Source organism: Harpegnathos saltator, unplaced genomic scaffold (genome assembly GCF_003227715.2).
Source record: "Harpegnathos saltator strain DR-91 unplaced genomic scaffold, Hsal_v8.6 scaffold285, whole genome shotgun sequence".
Classification (NCBI taxonomy): domain Eukaryota; kingdom Metazoa; phylum Arthropoda; class Insecta; order Hymenoptera; family Formicidae; genus Harpegnathos; species Harpegnathos saltator.
The window spans coordinates 305,677-318,642 of NW_020230078.1; the positions used below are offsets into that span (position 1 = coordinate 305,677).

The 12,966-nt window shown below is 51.7% G+C and overlaps 1 protein-coding gene across 2 annotated transcripts in view; it reads right to left on the reverse strand.

The window, feature by feature from the left end:
* Nucleotides 1–627: 627 nt before the first annotated feature.
* The window catches only part of tara (SERTA domain-containing protein 2 taranis), a 101,702-nt gene continuing 89,363 nt past the window's right edge, over nucleotides 628–12,966 (reverse strand). For both annotated transcript variants that reach the window (XM_019845685.2, XM_011156663.3), the window contains one exon: nucleotides 628–9,979. In XM_019845685.2, the coding sequence (XP_019701244.2) occupies nucleotides 8,594–9,979 (1,386 nt within the window). In that variant the 3' untranslated portion in view covers nucleotides 628–8,593. The remainder of the gene's footprint in view (nucleotides 9,980–12,966) is intronic.

A 12,966-nucleotide genomic window follows, 5' to 3' on the forward strand; every position in this document is an offset into this window, starting at 1 on the left:
CACGCCCGATCACTCGCGAACACACGTGTGCCGTATTATTCGTCGACCGCATATAGGACTAGAGTAATTGCGATTTCGCTCTCCTCGTGTACAATCTCTCTCATACACCAATTATTTTCTCAATTCCTAAATGATCGAGGAGCACACGTGCCTTTTTCTTTCTATGCGCAAGTACAAACGTGGGCCCGAACCGAGTCGCACGCGTTTTCCGTCTCGGCTGCTCAACAAACACGGCGGCGATAATCGTCGCCGGTGTCTTCGCTCAAAACTCCTCACACGCTCGTCGCACGATTCGCATTATTGTTGATAGTGCTGTTGTTGTTGCAATCGTTGTTGCTCATTCTCATTGGTTTCTTCATTTTAGACGCAGCGGCCTCGCAACGCCACGCTCCTACGTTTATGGTCGAGTGATCGGCGCGTGATCGGCGCGATGCAAATTCACACGCATCTCGGAGTATCTCCGGTACTGTTTGAAACGCGCGCACCCGGCGCGCGCGTTGCGAGCGCACGGCGTCAAGGTCGAATCAAGGCGGACGACTCAAAGAAGAGAAGAGTGTTCTTGCTCGAGAGCGCGCGATAATTTCCAGCGAGGTCCCCGATCGACCGATCGATCATCGCTCGTTCGCGGATTCGCACTTTGCTCGCGAACGGAAGCCGCGCGAGAACCGGCCGCCGGAGGTCAACCGGCCAGCCTACACAGAGATTGCCTACACACGGACTCTCGTTGTCGTCCCGTCGTCGCGACGACGGATACGCTTTTTCGATTCGGGAAGCGCCGCGCCGCGCCGCGCCGCGCCGTGCGTTCGCTCGACGCAACCGTTCCTCTTATCCCCATATATTTCTTTCTCTCTCGTTTTCTTTTTAAATTAATTAACTCTGTCTCTGTAACTTCGTCGTGTTCTTCGCGCTACTATATACAATTTACAACGTCGTGCTTCCTGCCCTAATTTCCTTACGACGACGCCAGGACGCGCGCGCGCCCGATTACTTCCCCATCGACATCTCGCCGCCGTCTCCCTCGTCCGGGACACTGCTCTCTCACACGTTCGCTCGTATCGGCCACCTTTTCCTCTCATCTCCGTGGATAACTCGCTCTTATCCTGCGCGTGGAATAAGCAGAGCGTCTTACTCACGTAACGTCGGAGAGAGTCGAGGGAGAATACAAGGAACGCGCAATGACGGCTCGCGCGGGGTCTCGCGAAACAAGTGTAACTAATTCTCGATCAGACATCGTAATAATAGGAACTTGATTGTACATCGTTAGCCCGGCCTTGCCTTATGAACGTAAACCCGATAATTGTTGAAACAAGTTACGAGCTTAGCGCGTTTGTCGCGCGCGCTAAGAGGAAAAATATCGCAAGCACTGTATAGCGTTTCTCTAAATCGGCGAAATGCAACGCGATCTCTGATCTCTCACAGGAGCGAAAGTCCTTCTCGGGGAGGGGGGGGGGATATTCGGCGAACTCGAGAAAAATGCCGTGCGCGCTGTGTCGCGATAAATACTACTTGAACGGTCGAGAGCCGTCATGCGCGTATTATAAAAATGAATCTCATTCGAATATCGTCGCCGCGACGATGAGGAAGCATCGATCGCGAACCCACCGTCGCCCTGTATCATTTATCAAGATAAATATATACATGTATACGTGTATGTATATGTGTATATACATACGTAATTGTGTACGTATACACGCATATATATGCACAATCTTATACACACATGTATACGCGCACGCGCTCACGCACACGTATGCGTATACATTTTTATATATGCGCTCTTTTTTAATATATATATATATATAATATATATCTTATATATTTTCTCGTATTAGACTTATTATATCCTCTTTATTTCGCTTAAACGTATCTTCGCGTTCGCGCTATTTATACTATTTACAATATGCCTCCATCCGGTGTCCCGTTAAAAAAGAAGGGGAAAGGAATAGTGTGAGAAGAAAAACGTTTACAATCGTTGGCGTGTCACCGCAGCCGGTATGCACGTCGGCGTGCCGAAAAGCCGCGCGCGCGCGCGCGTTCGCGACCTTGCTGTCGCGCTTAACAGCCGTAACTTTCTCTTTCGGCGGTTTTTAGGCACTTCACGAAAATACGCGTGTCCGACCGCGAGTTACGCGTCAGCTTGATCGCGAAAAACTTCACGCACTGCGCTGGCTGCGCGCGCTCTCGCTCGCTCGCACTTCGCGCGGAAGCTGACCGACGCGAGGGAAGGAAAGAGGGGGGGAGAGGGGGGGGGAGAGAGAGAGAGAGAGAGAGAGAGTGACTGCGGGAGACATCTAATAGACGTTTCGAAGATTTACGACGTCTTTTATATGTCCTTACGACGTCCGTCCGGACAGTTTGCACCGTCTAGCGAGGAAGTCGTAAACGCAGGCGAACTTGGCAATTTTTTCTAGCGGAACCGTGTAAGTTTTTACATTATTACGTATAATTATCGTAGTCTTAAACGAGTATGTCGCGCATATGGCTAGAAATATCTGTCGTACCGTGTGCTATGAGGAGAAACTTTGGTGTTTTTCTTCCAGAACTCGACTCTAAATTCGCCTACGCCCCCGCGGCTAATCAATCCCCGTGCGGTCGACCGTCGTCGGCCAGCACGCGATCGAAGCTACTTCGATTGCTACTCGAGTATCGATTGTGCGTAAATTCAACATAGGCGAACGCGAGACGCCAGCAGCACGGTGCGTATCGGTCACCTTGATGTCAGTGTAACCCCTTCGATGCTACTTCATTCTCTTTTTTCTCTCTTTTAAGAATATACTTTGAGCTCCGGGACGAGGATGCGCGAGTCGCGGGTGACTCGCGCATCCTTAACATACACCGGCGTCGCGTTCTGCTGTCTACTCGATCCGAGCAGGACACAAGGCTCGACTACAAGACGCGACGCCGGTAGTCCGCTTCTTCCGGTAGCTTCGCCTGGTACCGCAACAACGTCGTGGAAGAACAACGCGACCGCTCCGCGGAGGCACACACGATGGACACGGTAATCCCGCGTTCGTTAGACAATCGCTCGCATCCTTGCATCTCGCTGTGATGAGAAGTGAAGCTCTTCGCGCGATACCCGCCAAGGATAAACGCGACGTTACAAGTCAATCGCAAGGAGGACACCGCGTTCGCTCGGTGTCCCTCCGCGGAGTCGTCGGACATACGCCCGATCGTCCCTTCAGCGTACAATGAAACCGGAGGGTGAAACGAAGTAGAGAAACGAAAACACGACTCGCTCCGCAGGATATATCTATCACGCGTCGCGCTCTTTCTCCCGACTTTCTCGCGCGAATATAACTTTTGAGTCGACGAACGATGGAAGATTAAAGCTCCTTCATTTCGAGACTCGGACTTTACGGAACTTCGATTCACATCCGATCGATTTTCAAGAGCAACTCGCCAACTCGACTCACACGATCCAAGTCCCGTAAAGTACCGACGTCGAGAGCGTGTCCAGATAACACGAGATGTCTCAAAATTATCTAAGATGTGTCATCACGATGTCCCGACGTGTCCTCGGACGAACCCAGGTCGACCAAGGACCGTTCAAGAACGCGCTCGTGCTATCCGGGTTCTGAATGCGGATCCATCCGAACGGAACGTTTGTTAATGAAAAATTGGCTCGCGTTTTCCCGCGGCCGAGAGAGGACCTCGCCGCTGCGAGAAAGCGCGCGCACGCTATAATCAGGACATCCTGCGAATTCCGCTTTCTCGGTCGGAAAGGAGTCGTTCTTCCGCCCAAGCGCCGCTCTCACCCCGAAGCGCGAATGGTCTTTGCATGCGCTCCGACGCGACCGAGAGATTCCGCGTTCACCCACCGTGTTCGCACAACACCACGGGAGCATTCCAAACGCCAAACGCGCATACAATGCGTACAACGCGCGCAAAACAAAGATCTCGCGTGTGACGCTCGCATTCGACTCGCGCTCGCGACCATGCATTGATTTGTACGTATATGCTTTTCTTTCCCCTAAATTTTCCGCGCTTGTTAAAAGTAATATTGCTCGTCGTTTTCGCGGAGAAATCGCGCGGAGAAAGGGGGAGCACTATCGCGAGAGGAGGAAGAGGTAGAGAGGAGGAGGTCGATGAAAAGGAAGGGAGCAGTGTCCGGGAAGGTGAGGAGAAGGGGAGGGCGTGTGAGAGAAGGTGTGCCGATCGTAATGTACTATAATACAAAGTAGAAAATGGAACGTGGGGCGGGATCGAGGATAGCGGAGTGACTCGGGAAGGGATGAAGGTGAAGGGTTTCTTCTTTCTTGACGATTTTTCGCGTTTATGCTTAAGATTCTAGACTTAGTAAGTTAATGTATATGTGTACACATACACACACACACATATATATATATATATATATACTGCATACACATATATGTATGTATATGTGTATATATATTTACAACAAGTACCTAATATATCTCGCGTATGTCTGTATGTATATCGAGTGTGTGTGTATGTGTGTGTGTGTGTGTGCGCGCGTGTGTGTATGTATGAATCGTGTCACTGTGTGAAAGAGAGAACATCATATATACTATAATTACAGTTTAAATCAAATATATACATATATATATATATATATACATATACATATACATATACATGTATATGTATATATATATATTTTTGCATCATGATATAATTACAATAATTTCCTTTTTACACACACGTATTCTCTTCGCTTCTCTGTTTTCTTTCGCTCCTTTCACACGCGCATACATTCATCCGTTCGCTCGCGTACGTTCACTCTCTCGTTTAAGTAATCAGTCGAGTCGATAAGTTATTATACTCTCTTCGTAACGTTAGACTTTCTTAAATCGTTTAGCTTTCTTCCTTTCCTTCTTTCCACCTTAAGTATAGCTGCTCTTGAATGGATTCGTGGACGTTGAGGGCGAGATCGCGCACGGATCCACGCGAAGATGCGTCCGGGGTCCGCGAGTGCGCTTAAAAATCGACACCTTAACTCTCGAGCGTTCTCGCCTCCTTCACGCGCGCGCACGCCGGCCACTTTCTAGTTTATTTATATATGTGTACATATGATACATTTAGTGGGAGATCAGTGGCGCGCAGTGGCCACCGTGCGACGATCCGTAGAGGAGAACGTTACCCCGATCTCTAAAATGCAGGTACATTTGTCGACGTCGCACGTCGAGACACAAGATATCCACGCGAAGGCGTCGGCGTCTCCGTCATCGCGTTTACGTCCTTGTGGGATACGTCACAGCTGCTATCTCATACACGTTCATACACACGTACATATATACACATATCCGTACACACACGAACGCGTGACATGGCCAGTTGCGGCACCCTGCTCACAATTGCAATTTACCGCCGCTCATGATTTTTCTTAATTGACACAATTATTTCCTCGGTGGAGGCCACGGGCAACTTGTAATTTTAAAGAGCTCATTCTGCGGAACTTTGGAATAAATTTTGCGATAGATATTTTAGTAGAGCCAGCTGCCTCATAATTACAGACGATGCTTGTTACATAATTTTGACGAGCAACTAATTCGTTGCAGCAGATATTTTTTTTCTTTCTTGTGAGACACCTCTCTCTCTCTCTCTCTCTCTTTCTCTCTCTTCTTCTCTCTTGCACGTTTGTTTCATATCATTCATCGGGAAAGTCGTGAACTGACGGTCACTCTGATAAAATAATCAATGTGTAGTTCGCATTTAAAATAGCGGCTGAGTCACATTGGCTCATGTCATGCATTTTAGGGTTAACCAGTTGCGTTGGAGCTTAATGGCCTTGCGAATTTAATGGACTACTTTGCATGTTTAATTGCCACATTTTGACTTGCGATTAGGTACGAAAGTAACATACGTATCGCCACTCGCACTGAGTCGGTGCGGTCGAAAAGGAAAAAAAATTTCGATATAATCCGGACAAACACAGTTACTTGCCGAGACAAATCTCTCTTCGGTCGCAAACCGCCGTCGTTAAGCAGCGAGCGTCCGCGTGAGAAACCGCGCGTTGCGTTAAAGGAAGAAGGAGAAACGTATCGTAACTATTTGTACTTTTATATCCGTGTATGCATAGATATCCCTTAGAGCGTTAAAAACCAAGGCGGGCGAAATTACTCGAGAATATGTTTTTCCGCATAAACGCTGTATGAAAATAATCCCTGATTTGAGCGCGATTAGCTCGTTGCACCACACGCCCGCTGCTTAAACGCGTTATCACGCAGTCCAAATATGTCTCGCCATTTCAACGCAACTGTTTAAGCGTCTCGGTGTCTCTTCTCTCTCTCTCTCTCTCTCTCTCTCTCTCTCTCTCTCTCTCTCTCTCTCTCTCTCTCTCTCTCTCTCTCTTTCTCTCTTCCTCTCTTTCTTATTCTCTCGCTCACGAGGGACGATCGAGACCGAACCGCGCCAACAACCTGAGGTCACCCTACTCTGGGTCAGAAATTTTCTGTTCGTCACGTTCCCTAACTAAACTACGGGGCGTCTCTCATCACCTCAGCCGGGGTCGCGCACTGACGACACACAAAAATGTGACGCAGGGTCGAGTATTTACGCTTGAACAGCGACGACACCGGAGATCTAATCAGCACTTCCATTCTAAATAAAGAGTCCTTCCTTCCTATATATGATATATTTGCCTGCGCGCCTCGTCGGACACACGTGACCCCGGTATTTCAGGCGAGACAGCCAAGCGGAATTTACACTAGCCGAAGGTGGCGCGGTCGGAAGGAGTTCCTCGATCGAGACGCCGACGCTTCCGACTTACATCGTGTCACGCTTACGACGGCAGGACGCGTCACGACGACCCCGAGCGACGGACGCTGCGAGCGATCCGTGCGAATTCGATACGCGAATTTAGCTCTGTGTAGCTTTGTGTGTGTGTATGTGTGTGTGTGTGTCTGTGGGTTTAAAGAGGAGAAGCACCAGACTGCAGCCGCCCTGTAGCACCGTACGACCTGCGTGCACACGCACTTGCGTGTCTCCGTGCGTCGTGCGTATAATATAGGCCACGGCGGTCGTATATACCTGTATATATGTTGTGTGCGTGCGTGCGTGCGTGCGTGCGTGTGTGTGTGTGCATGTATGTGTGTGTCGCATCCATACGTACGCGTACGAGTACGCACGATTTGTGTGTCGCCTGTATGTTAATCGCTCACATTCCTCCCAAACACGAAGGCTCCGACGTTGAGTGTCGTTCCGTGGAAAAGAGAATCCCAGTCGACCTTCTCGAGCAACGTCGGGGTGCAACTTCCCGCGAACGCGAGAATGAGAGGGGGAAGATTCCGCGAGCTGAAACACGCCGATCGCAAGGCTCGCGTCGTCAGTTCAGTCCTGTGGAAAGGTAGCCTTCACGCCGCGGATTCGCGTCGACGCGAACCCTGACAAGCTTCGAGACAAATTTCCCACCCTCTCTTGGCTCTCCGATCCTGCTCCCCAACTTTTCCCGGATATTTCCCGTGCGTTGGACGTCTCTTCTCCCGGGGACTTCGCGCACGGACCGTCGAGCTTGCAAACGCAACTGTATAAATCGAATCTATAGTTGCAAGTTCGGTGTCATTATCGTGCGTTTCTCAAAAGGTCGACATATTGTCCCCCGTACTCGATCACCCAGCCGATCAATCTTTCCCGAATTCTGCCGAAACCCATCTCGAAGCACGCGTAAGCCGCGTTCGCATCTGTTCTCGAAATTCCAGGGCGGCGAACATGGTACACGGGCCTCTCTCCGTCGTCTCATTGCGCGGCGTGGTTCGATACGAAAGCCGGCCGAATTTCTGTTGGCAGGCTACCGGATCATCCAACGCGAGTAGCAGCACCTGTCGGCTCGCTGTCGGACAGTGACGGTCCTTTCTCCCTTCCCCCTACCCTCTCTCCGTCTCGCCCTGTCTTCTTTTCTCTGCCCGTTAACCCGTTCGTTAAGTTCTCAGAATGCTCTATCTCGACTGCACCTGCGAACGTTGCGTGTCATGACGCGTCCGTCCCTCGGGGAGCAAATACGGGAGACACGTTAATTAGCGATAGTGGTAGTAGTAATAATAGTAGTAGTAGTAATAGTAGTAATAGTAGTAGTAAATAGTAGTAGTAGTAGTAGTAGTAATCGTAGTAATATTAGTAATGGTAATAATAGTAGTACTAGCAATAGTAGCGATAGTAGTAGAAGTAACGGTAACGATAGTAATAAGTAGTCGCGGGTGATAGTAGTAGTAGTAGAAATAGTGGTAACGATAGGGGTAATGGAGTTAGAGTATTAGCGGTGGTAGCAGTAGCAGTAATAGTAGTAGCGGTGGTAAGAGGAGCGAAGGAAGAACGCAAGTGTCACAGAAGGTCGGTCGGTGTGTATGTGTGTGTGTGTGTGTGTGTGTGTGTGTGTGTGTGTGTGTATGTGGTGTTCTACGCGGATGTATGTAATTGACGCGACAATAAATTAACGCAAAACAGAGAGTAGAGTATGGTTCCTCGAGAGTCGCCGGTCGTACGTCGAGCGCACCGGAGAGGGAGGGCGAGTCGTCAGCACCATCGTCTTTCAGCCGCGTCTTCGTGGACCCGCGGGCAGGAGCGTGAATGTCTACTTGCCCTGCGGCGTCAGCGGATAGAAATCGATTAGGTGACTCAACGACGTCAAGGTCGAGGGCTATGATCCCACGCACATCAACGACTCGTGCGTACTACTGCTGCTACCGCTACTGACGCCGGCGCCACCGACGTTGCTGTTGCCGCAACTGCTGCCGCAGCTGCTGCTCGACGACATTAGATGTTGCTGTTGCTGTTGCTGGTGGTGATGATGCTGATGGTGATGATGATGGTGATGATGATGGTGGTGGTGGTGATGCTGCTCCTGGGACGTCGTCGTTGTTCTCAGGATGTCGTCCGCCTGAACCGGAGTCAGCTTCCAGCCGGGCATGAAGTCCAAGTCGAGATCGGGCCCTATGTCCACGTCCAGTAATTCGTTGTTGTTAAGCGGGTCGAGCGGCGACTGGCTCGATAGGGAGAGCACGCTACCCCAATTGATCGATCGGCTGTCGTCGCTGTCGCCGATGCCGGAGTCGACGTCGGTCTCTCCGGATGACGTCGGTGGTACTGGGAAAGGCGTTAGCCTGCCCTGCTCAGGTGGTTGCAACTGCGCGATGGGTACCGGAACAACCGGCTCCATGGGCGGTGGGCTGCGGTCCCTCTCCATCTCACGTTCAAGGTGTCTTAGGGTGTTGCAGATCAGGACCGACCGGTGAAGGCTCGGGTCCGGGAATTGCCGGTACCTGGCGAGCTTACACATCGAGATGTTGAGCACGGCGAGCCGTCGTTGCCGGTAACAGGCTCGCCCACGCCGGCACCAGCTGGACTTGGAACCCTCGCAGCATCGCTCGTTCGCGCGATAACTCGAGCCAAGTTCCAGGTAGCTCTTGCCATTTTCCTCACGACGTATCGTCGGCGGTTCATAATGATGAAGAGCGCCCCACTGGGGAGGCTGAGATCTCGACAGTTGGTTGTAGCCGTTGCTACCGATAGGACTAACAGCACCACGTTGGTGATGATAGTAGTGTTGCGTGTGGTGATGCAATTGCGTCACCGTGGACGAAGCCGACGTCGAGGATGACGCTGGCGATTGTTGCTGCTGCTGCTGCTGTTGCTGCTGCTGCTGCTGCGATTGCTGTTGCTGTTGCTGCTGCTGCTGCTGCTGCTGCGGCGACTGCGAAGATGGATGATGTGGTTGGTGTTGCTGCGATTGTTGCTGCTGCTGCTGTTGCTGCTGCTGCTGCTGCTGCTGGGAGGAGGAACTCGTCGACGTAGGCTGGCACGGATTCGCCTGCAGACACGGAGAGTTCACCTCCATCTCGTAATACGACGTCGACGTCTGGTTCAGGGGCGGTCCGTAACTGTCGTCCATCGCCCACCAGCTACCCTCCACGCGTCCGAGCTTCGACGGACTCTCGCCTATGTCCATGTGGAATTCCATGCAGCCAACACCTCCCTCCAATTTACGTTTTCCTGCCGTCGCCTGCAGACCCATCATTGCACAACTCTGAAAGCACGCGTAAAATCGCCAAGTTAGCTCAATGCGACCGCTCTCTCTCTCTCTCTCTCTCTCTCTCTCTCTCTCTCTCTCTCTCTCTCTCTCTCTCTCTCTCTCTCTCTCTCTCTCTCTCTCTCTCTCTCTCTGTCTCTCTCTCTCTCTCGTGCATACGTCTAAGATCGCCTGTATGGAAAGGGTGCGGTTAATTTTAAGTTACGAGTCTGAGGTATTTCGCTGTTGCGATTGCGAGGCTGCCCCCAGGCTGTTGCAAGGATATCAAGCGTGTTTCCTCGTGTATTCGACGGCATAAATGCAATAATATCGAGTGGGAGCTTTGTTTCACGACACTCGGAGGCGCAAGAGTGGACAAGAGTGTACGTGACTTCAGACGCTCGGCACTCGGCGATGGAACGATGAAAAAGTGACGTCACGCGACTCGCTAACTCCGCTGCCTGGAAGAAATCATCAGCGGAACGCGGACGATCGCTGCTGGCGAGCGCGCGAGCTCGAGACCGCAGACTTCCAGCGGTATCTTATGAACATTACCACTCGCTGGTTAGCACTCGCGATAGAGAAACTCGTAAATAGAACAAAGAAGAATTGCGCCTCTCATTTTTCTCCACCAGATCTTCGTTCTTTTTCATCCTCCGACGAACGAGTCTACCGCGCGCATTAATAAGATCCAAATTCGGGTCTCCTCAAAGCGAGGATCATTTTCGTGGGGAACGAGACAAAAACGATATGCCGCTTCTCCTGAAGCCGGCAGGCATCGCCCGCAGACGAAAACACATTCATTGCCATCGGGGACTCGGGGACTCCTCGTTCGTTCATTACGAGAATCACGGACGTGCGATGGTTTCCTGAGGTTTCAGAGGCGACGCGATACGGGTTATAATTTTTCAAAGTTTCGCCGTCGATCGCCGTCGCAGGGCGGGTCGCGCTCGAGCGTATCTCGACCCGCGACCCGCGACCCTACGAAAGCACAGTACCCACGCAGCCGTGGATGATTTACGCGCGTACGAGGTCGCGCGAGTGAAAGTAAGTAAATAATCGTTCCTCCCTCCAGCCCTTGCTCACCTCGGGAGACGGAGAGACGCGCGTTTCTCCGCTGGCGCGAGCAAGAACGCGCACTCCCGAGCGTGAGAAAGAGAGGCCGAAATAGGGGGAGGAGAAGGGACGGCAAGGGGCCGAGGGGGAAGGGGAGCGGAGGGGGAGGGGGGAACAAACGGTGTATCGCCACTTGTGGTAGTGCGCTCGGTTGTGCCCGGAGATGCCGTGAGATGTCACCGGCGACACGTTCGTCCGTCGACTGAGTCCACGTGGCCTCCACATGACGTTTGATTTCACGGAAAAAAGGTAGGCGGGAGAGAGAGGGTGGCGGTGGTGGGACCGCTGACGGCTACTGGGAAAAAGTGACAAGCGACGCTGGCAAGGTCGGTCGAAAGGGTAACGACGACGACAACGACGACGACGATGACGACGACGGCGACGGCGACGACGACGACGACGACGACGACGACGACGACGACGACGAAACTCGCCTCCTGGCAAAACACAGGCGGCGGCAGCAGCGGTGGCGTGATATCCGCATGAAATTCGAAACTCGAAGGAAAAGGACGTGACGTAGAATCCCCTCTTCATAATCTCGCGATTAATCTCGTTAGTGAAGTCGATTAACGTCTTTGAGCCGCCGCGCGACTTTCCAGCGAATTGCCACTTACCGAACTTCGGTAATTTGCGCGACTTTCGTAAATTTGCCTTAGATATATAGTCTCAGAGAGACGCGATTTTCCTATTTCGAGTGTTTCCTACTTAAGACCTGCGAAATTTCAGCTCTTTCGAGGGGAATATGCGCGCGTCCGTCTCTCTCTCTCTCTCTCTCTTCGTTCGCGCGACGTTCAAAAAAAAAAAGAAAAAAGAAAAAGTTGATAACTATCGAACGGTAATTATTCTGCGGTGTCCCTAGCCACGGCCTCGAAGTTCTGCGCGCAGCGCTTTTACGTGCCGACTGGTGATGCAATAGCGCGTCTTCTGTTTTGAAAAGTTGGGAGCTGTTGACGTAGTACATCTTTTCACGAGTGCAAGCTGATAAAAGCGGCTATCCGGGCGCGCTCGGTAGTTTGCGACGCTGCGCCACGGCGTTGCAATGCCGTGCACGCGCGTTAGCGAACGTTAAGTTTCATTAATTTTCATATAGGCACAACATAAAGAGAGATAGAGAGAGAGAGAGAGAGAGAGAAAGAGAGAGAGAGAGAGAGAGAGAGAGGAAGATCCGCATCCCGCGGAGGTTTATGGGAAATAAACGAAGCCGCGCGCGCGCGCGAACATTTCGTATGAAATTTCGTGCGATGAGAGAGCGCGCGACGAGAAAGAGCGAGAGAGAGAGAGAGAGAGAGAGAGAGAGAGAGAGAGAGAGAGAGAGAGAGAGAGAGAGAGAGAGAGAGAGAGAGAGAGAGGCGATCTAATAGGATTCGCTCGCAGGGGAACAGACGTCACCGCGTTTCCATCGAACTCGGCTTCCGCGCGTCACTACCATGCCGCCGCGAGCAACACTGATAACGCGACTCGGCTATACGGCCGAGCTCGGCAGTCACGATGACGACCGAGCTCATAGTGAACAACGACGACTGGGAGACTTGGAGTTGGTCCTCGCAATGTGACGCGCGATATGTTCCCGCTTCTACAAACATGCTCCGCATTCCCGATCGTGCTCTGACCGATGAATCGATCGAAGCCGTAAGAAATCTCGAAGTCGATCAATTCGACGAGATCGACGGTTCGACGGTGTGTCATCGCGACTCCTTGTTGACATCGCACGGGTATTGCGCGCGAGTATGTTGCCTCGCGCTTTCGACCGCGGTTCGATATTGGAGGAATAATAGCAGGCGCGTGTAATTCCGCCGCTTGTTCGGCAGCACGGCTCGCCGTCGACTTTTCAATGAAGATAGCGCGGCCCGCCGCGGACTTTTGACCGCCCCGACCGATATCAGCGACGT